The following is a 10,579-nucleotide window of genomic DNA, read 5'->3' as shown; positions in this document are numbered from 1 at the left end:
CCAGGCAATTCACTCACCTTGGCCTCCCAAAGCATGGGATTACAGGCTGAGCCACCGAGCCCGGCCTAGGCCAGCACTATTATTATGACCAGTTTGTAGATGTGGCACAGAGGACACACACTTGCCCATGGACACACACCACTAACAGTACACCCAGTACTCAAACCCGGGCAGCCTGTCTCCAGAGCCTGTGCCCGCAAGCTCCAGGCTATACGTCTTGTAAGTCATAGATAGGACGCTTTGACAGCGTGTCATCAACACTGGAGTAGGTCATCCAGAGACTCCTCAGAATCCCACAGCCCACTTCACTTGAGACCTGAGAATGCCTGTCTTAGGATGTATCTTTCCACAAGCTCATCCATTTAAAATAAGTTTCCTAATACAACAAGCTAAGGATGGGGGACTTTACTAACTAGGCTACTGTCAGAGTTCCAATCCTTTCTGTCAGACCAGGCCCTGAAATGTGTCTGTCTTCATCCTCACCGCCTGGCCAGCTCTGTCCCAAGCCTGCTAATTGGTGGGGAGAACCCTGCTCCCCAAGGCTGCCTGGCCATTAGCAGTGTCTCACGGGGAAGGGCTTTCTTCCTTAGTTTGCTCCCTCCCTTCAGTGCGGCAGTCCCTTGCTGGGCTTGCCTGGTGACAGATGCATGTTGATGAAGAGCTTTAGGGAATTTCCTTCCCCCTCCACTCCCCGAAGCACTTCTTTATTGAGCACATCTCATTACCGGGCTCCATTTTCTGGTCTTGCACATGCTCCCTCACACTTAGCTTTATTGTGCCACCACTTGTCACCTTTCCCAGCCCGGTTTTTAATAATGTAAATCTTCCCTCTCTGATGGCATCACTGCTCATTATTTGCTGTCTGGCACCACATGAGCTCACCTACTGGCACCCCCAAGAAGCCAGCCACCCACGGTACAAGGCAGGACTTGCTCCCACCCTCAGTCTCCCGCGAGATGGCTGTGCTCTGGCTGTGACCCAAGACACTCACTCCGGGGCCAGGGCCCTTCCACCTCTACCAGGCAGGTGGCTTTGAGCAAGTCCCTCTCCTTAGCCTCAAAGTAGGGAGGATGGGAATAGTAATTATCATCATATTTCCTCAGCAAAGCTGTTATGGGGGAATCAAACAGAAATAAGATATGGGAAAGATCTTTGTAAACTGTAAGATTTGTAAAACTTGGAAAGAAGTTATGGCGGTGGTGCTAATGACTGATTGATTGATGTGGTCAACATGGAACAGATACCGTCCAAAAACCGACCCAAATGTAACTCAGCACAGGATCGTATGGTGCTGGACTTTCTCCAGGTGAATACAGTTGCCTGATCTTTGAATATGTCATGCAGGGCTATTATTGTATATTTAAGCAAAGAAACATAATCCAATTTAGTTTTGTTTTGTAACTAACAACTGAGCTGCGCTCACAATCTCAGGGGGCCCTTTTATCTGTAACAGTAACTAGGTTTTTTTTGTTTTTGTTTTTGTTTTGAGTTGGAGTCTCACTCTTTCGCCCAGACTGGAGTGCAGTGACCGATCCCGGTCACCGCAGCCTCGACCTGCTGGGATCCGGCGATCCTTCCACCTCAGCCTTCCGAGTAGCTGGAATTACAGGCACACGCTACCACGCCTGGCTATTTTTTTTTTTTTTTTTAATTGTAGAGATGAGGTCTTGCCTGCCCAGGTGGGTCTTGAGCCCGCGGGCTCAGGCAATCCACTCACCTCAGCCTCCCAAAGGCGCGGGATTACAGGCTGAGCCACCAAACCTGGCTAGTAACTAGGTTTTGATGAAACAATTACTTTGTAAGCTAATGTTTAAAAACTCCCTCTAAATTTAGGGATGACAACCTTCTTGGCTGTCCCCTATATTTCCTGACATTGGAGTTGTTTGAGATCTCTAAGATCTTTACTATCTGGAGTATGATTCCTTTGGTCTCCTAAAAACAACTTCTGAAAACTTCCACTCACGAAATCATAAAGATCTTCTTCAGAAGTAATTTTAGATCCTTTATAGTGATTTTACCAGAAAAGTGTTTAAACCTTCTCCTTTTATAAAACCTGATTTTAATTTACTTTAATATCTTTATCTGTCTCTCCTATCAGGTTAGGCAGGCACAGTGAGTAAATAAAAAGAGGAAAGGAAAGTCATATTTATGGAGTGCAGTGTGCCAGTGGTGAGTTAGCAATATAACCTTACATTACATTACTTAAAGGGAAAAGAGCTTTTAAAATAATGGCTAGAAAATTGCACCCTCAGTCCCTTGCAGTGTGTTTTTAGAAACTGACACTTCATCAAAATCTTTTACGATATATTTGTCAGAATGTCATAGCATAGAGGGATAGGGAGGGTTGCTGAACACCTGGAATTTCTTGGTAGATCGGAATAGTGAGTGTGTGAGGAGAGTACATATGGAGAAGTGTCCACAGTTTAGGTTTCCTGTCTCTCCAGTCATCTTAGTTAGAATGGCTGGGACTCTTCCTGAAGTGACCTTGTGTCCCAAAGTAGATGATGTGAGCACATCTGTCACACTGCCTGATGGACAGAAAAGAAAGGAATGGGAGGGCGGGAATAATTTGCTATTTGTCTCTCTTGTCTCTGTTAGTGTTCATCAAAGATGTTTTTGCTTTAATTTTGTAATATTAAGCCTAGGAGAAAGACTTCTGATGTCATTGAAATTCGTGAAAATTTGTAGAAAGACTTCTGATGTCTTTCTAAGTCATTGATGTAGAAAGTTTATTTGAGGAAGATGAATTCTTCCTTCCTTCCTTCCCTCCCTCTCTCTCCTTCTCTCCTTTCCTCCCTCCCTCCCTCCTTTTCTTTTGGTTTCTCCCCCTCCCGCTCTCACTCTTGCTGTCCTCTCTCTCGCTCTCTCACTTTCTTTCTCTCTTGAGTCCTTTACATCTGTGTGCCACTTACAGTCTATTCTTATCTCTTTGACTCTTCACAACTATCCTTCAAGGGAGGCAGCACAACAGACCCATTTTAGGGGTAAGGAAGCCACAGCCTTTGTCTTAGGTCACACGGCCACTCAGTGGTGATGACATTTGGGTTCGACCCAGTCTCTGCTTCTGCCTGGCTGCAGCACCCACACACCCGGTACCTGAACCAAGGGAGATACAATGGACCCTTTTGTTATCCTTCCAAGTTTTTCCCTCAACATATGAATCCCATCTAAAGACCTGTGGAAACCAGGAAGAGCTTCTTGGTGTGTACCAAGGACAACAAGGTGCTACCTTTCAGCTCCACTCTCAGCTCTCCTCAGGTGTGTCCTGGCACCCACACACTGGCTCTCTCTCACATGAGGCTGAGAGACGGGAGGATCAGCATTTCTGCAGTGCGCTCATCACAAGAAGTCCCAGCGTCGCCATCACTGCCACTTGTCTTTGTAGAAGGGGAGCGGGCTTCGAGCTGGAGATGGTGGCTGGCTGGTGCCTCAGTTTGGCAACGCCATCTGTCTCCTTCAATGACCCCTTTGATTTTAGAATTCCCTCTGACAGTCTTACTTTGCTTTTCCCACCATTCTTCTTGTTGGTGGGTTGTGATCACCCCGTCTTCTCTACCTCTGATCTACCTTGGAGAACAATCTCCAGACATGCTTCAGGAATTGAAGAATAGATGTGGAAGGCTTAAAGATAATTCTCATGCTGCTGGATTGAGACAGAAATGATGCCAGATGGTATTCCTGGCTGAGTTGATCCATCTTTACCATGATCAGTTTCTACGGAGCTGATTCTTAAAAATCTTTGAACTCAGACATCAGTGTACAGGGAGTTACAACAGAGAAATGTAAAGAAATCAAAAGATGTTAGCTGTTAAATTAGCTCTACAGCCTATAACCTTGTAGCAGAAAAAGCCATTTATCATTGCCGACACACTCTTATTGAGCATTTATTGTGGCCAAGGCTCAGGTCAGGAACAGTCTACTGTTCTATCCGTGTCCAGAGAGGCCTTCATTGTGGACATCCACAGCAGGAGTTTAAGCATAGCTCATGCATGAGAATGGCTGACGGAGTTCTCTCTTGCTCCTGCTACCTTCCCGTCATCTGTAGTCTTTTTCTTTCTTTTCTTTTTTTCATTTTATTTATTTATTGAGTTGGAGTCTCACTCTATCACCCAGGCTGGAGTGCAGTGGCATGATCACACCTTATCACTGCCCTGACCTCCTGGGCTCAGGTGATCCTTCTGCCTCAGCCTCCCCAGCATCTGGGACTACAGGTGCATGCCCCACGCCCAGCTAATTTTGTTTATGTTTTTGTAGAGACGAAGTCTTGCTATGTTGCCCAGACTGGTCTCGAACTCCCAGGCTCATGCAGTGTTCCCACCTCAGCCCCCCAAAGTGCTGAGATTACAGGTGTGAGCCCCCACTCTCAGCCTGTAGTCTTTCTGATTGCTGAGGCATCTTCTGTACAGTCAGATTTTGCCAAAGCCCTTCTGAGCCCTATAGTCTGAAGAAAACCTCCAGCCAGACAGAGAAACGGGCAATGAAGAGCCTCCTAGGTCTGTACCATGTAGCTGCAATCTGTGACTAGGGAAGAACAAGAATATCTGTCTGCGTGATCATGTGTAGACTTGGTGGTGGGCAATGATGGGGCCCGCGCCTCGTTAGCCTCCAGTCAGACCATGCATCGGTGGGCGATTGTCTTCGCCTTGATGGAGTGTTTGTGCAACTCAGGTGCAAGACTCTGCCTCTCTTGGTGAGTGCCTCACAATTCCCTTTTCCCTGGGTCCCATAATGCCATCCAGAAAGGGGTGCTGAAATGATTAATGAGTGGGACATAAAGACAACTGCTGCCTAGAACAACAACTGTCTCGCACCATCCGCTGAAATAATTAGACAAACAAGGTGAAGTGGGGTCCCCACCAGTGGGGACTTTTGTGCAGGAAGTGCCAACCTCCTCTCACTTGAATCAGGGTGCCCAGCCTTCCTTGCTTCTACTTGGACTTGAGCTTCCTGAATCCCGTTCCCCACCAGGTCTGCCTTTGAGAGAGAAATAGTGACAGTCTCCTTAACCCTGAGAGCTGGGAGATGGCCGTGCATGTTGACAACGGCCCAAATCCTCAACATAAAACAGTAGGGGGGAGTCAGGGCTCAAGCAGACATTGCCAAGAACCTAAGAGTGTTGGTAACAAAAGCAACAACTCCTGGCAAGAAGTCCAAGGGACTTTCTCCATCACAAGTGGTGTCTCCTAAGCACTTTAATTACCGCGGATTAAGCAGGAAGTGGAGTGCTAGACTGAAGGAATAATGCCACAAAGGAGGTGAAGCAGAAAAACTCAATTTCCTTCCTTTAAGGAAAAAGAAATCTCCATTTATTTAAATGAGTTGCAAAGAAAAGAATGGAGTGTGTCATTTCTCCCAGCTCAGAGTTCAATGAATGTTTAAAGAACTGAGTAGCTCTTTGGCCAGGCCAGTGGCTGGGATCTTCAGCCTATCAGCAGAAAATACAGCACAGACCAGAACTTCATTACAATGCAGGAGCATTCCTCCTGGGCCGATGACTCACTCGCTCGGCCCCTTCTCTCCCGTGTCTCCTTGTAGGCTCTTGCCTGGCTCGGCTCATATTTTACATTCAGCACCTCTAGTTACCCAGAAATTGCATGCAAAATTGTGAAACAGAAAAGCAGTGGACCATGGACTCCATCCGAACTGCCTGGCACTGCAGCATCCTTGACTTGTGACGCTCAGAGGCTGGGCTGGGAGATTGTATACAGAAAGCCTGAAGGCCCTAGGTGCCCACTAGAAGTTGGGCTTTGAATACATGCTGTGAGTTCACCTGCCGTGTGACTGGGCTAATCTATAGAAACGGATGGAATGGAAATCGGACTATAGAAAGTCAGAGTGAATGAAAAAATTGTCAGAATGGAATATAGATAAACTCAGTGGTCATTGTCCTATATGCAGCAGCTGTGTGGAGTTGACGGCATCTTACAGATAGGAGCCTTCCCTGGCCCAGTGTGAAATAACGAGCTCTATCTGTCATGATCCCACATGGTATCCCATTTGTGATTCATGATACCCAGGATCCAGAGCAAGGAGTTCTAAAACCTTATTATTAACTCTGTGGTTGGGAATGATAAGATTTCATAATCCAAAGGGAGGAAGAAAAACAGGAATCAAGCACCTACCATGTGCTTGCAACAGCCCATGTTATTCCTACTATACAGGTGAGAAAACTGAGGTTCTGAGAAGGGTGACTATTTGTGGGAGGTGCAGTTGGCATGATGGAAAGACAGTGGACTTTGGAGGTAGGATCAGAGTCCAGCTCTATCACCCACAGGTGCAGTGATCTGGGGCAAGTTAGGTGACGTCTGATTTCTCATCCATACAATCTGGACAACTACCTATACACAGGATTATCAGGAGGATTAAATGAGATAATGTAGATACTAGCACAGTCCTAGCACACAATAGACCCTCAGAAAGTGGCATAGATCATTCTATGACCTCACAGTGGGAGAATCAAGATCTGAACCCAGAGAGTTCATCCACATCCTACCCTTGGGCCCCTTCCACCATGAGGCCCGGCCTTCAAGTCCACACTTGAATACTAGCCTTAAGTTCTGAGCGACATCTGGTGAGCCTGGTGCCCTTGGCATTCTTTACATTTAAGCTTTGTACTCTTAAGATTGATCCTCATGCCTCAGCAGACAGAGCTGAGATGAGCAGGAGGATGCCCTTACTCCATCATGCACAATGAATATTATTCTCTGAGCATTTCTGTATGTTTGAAAGACTTTATTTAAAAATTTACAACCAACTCCCCCAAAATTGCATGACAGAGATTTTATCAGATCTAACAACTGACTAGACAAAGAGGGTAAGGTGCAGAGAGTGTAACGATAATCCTTGTGCATACCTTCAGAATTTGCCACCTCTTACCAAAGTTACCTCTCTATGTCTGTCTGCCCTGCTACCCTATGCGTGATGTATCTCTTTACATCTCCCATGCTCAGCACAGTGCCTGGCACATAGTAGGTGCTCAAAAAAGTGCCCACTATATGTTGGGCTGAGCTAGCCACACAGAAATTAAGAGCTGGTGAGAGCAGATACTGTCTATTTCCCAGACTCATAGCCTCTAGGCCTGTGTGTGGCTTCAGTTTGATTTCTTCTCACCTTAGGACCCCGAGACAAGCTGTCCATTTCCATAAACACTGTGCTCAGCCTGGGAGCAGACCGGGTTGCTCGTGAGCACTAGAGATGCTCATGTTCAATTACTCAGAGGGTGGGTTAAAGGGCACTACCTTCTGTTTCCTTCAGAGATGCACTTTCATTCCCTGAAATGACAACTTCTCTGCACTCACTTAATGGGATCCCAAATAACATGCTGCAAACCAATCTTTTATCACGGTTGCCCCTTGGAACACATTTCAGATGCCAGCCATTAAAAACAAGCCATTTCATAGGCCTTTAATGATGACACTAATAACTGTGGATTTTTGTCTCCCAGAGTTCTGATGAGCTGAGCCAAGGAGTAAATTATGGAACTAACTTTTATGTGCATGGTTTATTGATCTGTGAGCTTCAAGGAAACTACACTAGCCCCTATAGTTTAGCAGTCCAGATTACCTTTTCATGTATGTAATTGGGCCACCAGGGCACAGTTAATATTCAATTTATATTAATAGGAAGACAAAGAACACAATGTGCCATCACTGCATTCAAGTAACGGACATATCAAAAATATTCTACCTGGTAGTTATAAATAAATCCATTTTCCCATGACCCTGTTGCTAATTCATTGTGTGTTTCATCATATTTTATCCTGAGAAAGTTCGATGCTGCCACGCTTATCTATATCACCAAAGTATAGAAGGGGACTCTTTCATAAGATATCCAGCCATCTTAATCCATGTTGTCGCCTATCTTTTCTTAACAGGTGAAAGTCATGCTTCGCATTTGTTCCACCCTGGCCCGCGATACCTCAGAATCCAGCTCTTTTTTGAAGGTGGACCCACGGAAGAAGCAAATCACTTTGTATGATCCCCTGTCTTGTGGAGGTCAAAATGCCTTCCCAAAGAGAGGCAACCAGGTTCCTCCGAAGATGTTTGCCTTTGATGCAGTTTTTCCACAAGATGCTTCTCAGGTGGGTATAACCCCCCCTCAGGCTCAGGCAATTTGATTAAAGAAGTGTTTACTCATTCACTAGGACCCATGAGCTTGGAGGGTCCCTTCTGAAGTGTTCTGATGGATCATGTGTCTCCATCTATATGACAACTTTTAGAAGTCAATTTGAACTCCATTGAATAGTTCAGTGCTTTTGAATTACTGGTGCCGTACCTTGGGCAGGATTAGTAGGCTGGGATTTCAACAAAATATATTCTTGAGGAGAAGGAAGAGTGAGCCAGTCAGTGGATGCATACAGAAGAAGGAAGATTATCCAGAATTGGAAGTTACAGAGACGACTGCATCGAGGTGCTGGTGACAGGGCCATCTGGACCCCACTCCTGCCTGGGCTTCTAGGTGTATGCATATAAGAAGGGAAATGTTTCCAGGAGCTGGATCAGAATTAGACAATGTCCTAGGGCCCTTTATAAGCACATTGGGGTTGAGGGCATATCTGTTGTTCTAGTGAGGAACTGGAGTACTATGCAGGGAAACTATGGCCGACATGCATCCTGTGACCTGGATCAGTGGGAGAAGAGAAACTCAAGCATAGTTGTTTAATCAGTTACCCATTGCTGTATTTTTAAAAGTACTTAAAACAAGAAACATTTATTATTGCTCATGAGTCAGCTGAGCAGCCCTTCTGTTCCCAGCTCAGCTCATTTATGTGTCTATGATCAGCCGTGGGTTGGGTGGGCAACCCTGTAGATCCTGTATTATACCACAGGCACACGTTGGGGGTTGGCTGGCTTTAGGCTGGTCTAAAATGGCCTTGACCATGTCAACTAACTAGCCTGTCTTCCACATATCTCTCATCATCCAGCAGGCTATCTTGGGCTGGTGCTCATGGCAAGTCCGTGACCCAAGCATTCGGGTCTCTTGAGACCTAGGCTTGGAATTCACATGACGTCACTTCTGCTGCACTCTATTGGCTCAGCATAAAGAGGTAGCAAAGAGACTCCCCCTCGTGAATGGAGGAGCTACAAGTAACATTGCAAGGGACTTGCATGCAGGGTGGGGTGGAGAACTGGGGCCATTTTGGTTAGTGTACTTTGAGTATAATTTGGAGGCTACTTAGGGGCCCAGGGTGCCAAGATTACTGGACCATGGGCAGCCAATGAATTGTAGACCCTACCAGATGGTGCAGCTGAAGCTTCTAGTAGACATCTGTTCTTACTTGGATTGGCTTCTGGAGCTTTGGTGAATATGGGCTTCTAAGTGCCTGTTCCTACAAGGGACTGGGAAGTGGGAGAGGGGATGTGAGTGTAGAACTAATTGCAGAAATAAATAACCCAGGTTATACGTATATAGTGGCCTACTTTTCCTGCATTTTGGCAGAAGACACCTGTGCCTTTCTGACAAATTTCTAGTACATTCCAAGATTTATGCAAAACCATGTGTAGTATGGTAACTAATAGCCTATAGTGGAACCTAAGGACAGTGGTGTTAGTAGTTACCATTTTTAGCCTCTGTTAATTTTCTGCACGTTGCATGTGAGTGTAGGAGGTGGTGATGTTCTCACGGGCTTCTTATTACACCGTAGGCACATAGCACATATTACATATACCCTCCGTTCATTAAGAAGTTGAGCATGTGGGTTCCCCAAAGAGTTTGGCCATAAGAAGACAAAGTATTTTATAATAAATTCTATAGTTTCTCTCTTTATTGCATTTTTTGTATGTCATACCACCCAATGGGCTCAGTAATTTAAACCTGACATTGGACCTTATAAATGGCCTACAAATAATTTAATTAATGCCGTTAAAACTTTTTAGGAGCAAATTTCTGCAAGTTGTAAGAATTCCAAAGCAAACCCTAAATTATGGACTATTAATGAGTTTTAGATTTATTCCAGAAAAAGCCATTTTTATTGCTAGTCTTTATTTACTTTTTGCACTTGGTTCCGGAGTTCAGTATGCTCAGTGGTGCACTTTCACTTATTTCACAATGTCTTACTTCTGTTAAAATATCCGATATTATAATAAACTTTATTTCCATAAAACTTTGCAGTTTTCAAGAAGTTTCATGTACATTAACCCATTTTACTCCTCCTAGAATTCTGTGGGGCAGGAAAGGGAGGCATTACTATTTTCATATAACAGACAGGGGAACCGAGATGCAAAGATTAAGTCCCTTGTTCAGAGTCCCTTTCCTGAGCAGACACCTTTCCTGGATTCTTCCTATTAATGTCTCCGTATCCTCCTCAGTATGGTATTGTATCTTTACCACCTTTCATTTTATTCCAGTTACTAGCAGTGTGGCCTTGGGCAAGTCATTCAACTTCTCTGGGCCCTGGCATTCTCACCTGTTAAATGAAGACATGACCAAAATATACTCATCAGGCTGTTGTGAGTCATCGAGTTGACACACATGAGGTGCTTACAACAGACTCAGGAACACAGCAAGCCCTCAATAAATGTTGCTACTTTTACAATTATATCATCATTGTCAATGTTAATGTCATGCTGCTGGCCAGCGT

The 10,579-nt window shown here is 45.1% G+C and overlaps 1 protein-coding gene across 1 annotated transcript in view; it reads left to right on the top strand.

Moving 5' to 3' along the window:
- KIF26B (kinesin family member 26B) overlaps positions 1-10,579 on the top strand; it is a 286,675-nt gene that overhangs the window by 201,132 nt on the left and 74,964 nt on the right. Inside the window, exon 5 of the mRNA XM_021716370.1 lies at positions 7,874-8,080. Coding sequence (XP_021572045.1) covers positions 7,874-8,080 — 207 coding nt within the window. The remainder of the gene's footprint in view (positions 1-7,873; positions 8,081-10,579) is intronic.

The sequence above is a fragment of the Carlito syrichta genome, unplaced genomic scaffold (genome assembly GCF_000164805.1).
Source record: "Carlito syrichta isolate Samal-C Ts95f unplaced genomic scaffold, Tarsius_syrichta-2.0.1 Scaffold308800, whole genome shotgun sequence".
Taxonomy (NCBI): Eukaryota; Metazoa; Chordata; class Mammalia; order Primates; family Tarsiidae; genus Carlito; species Carlito syrichta.
This window is presented reverse-complemented; position numbering and strand designations above follow the sequence as displayed.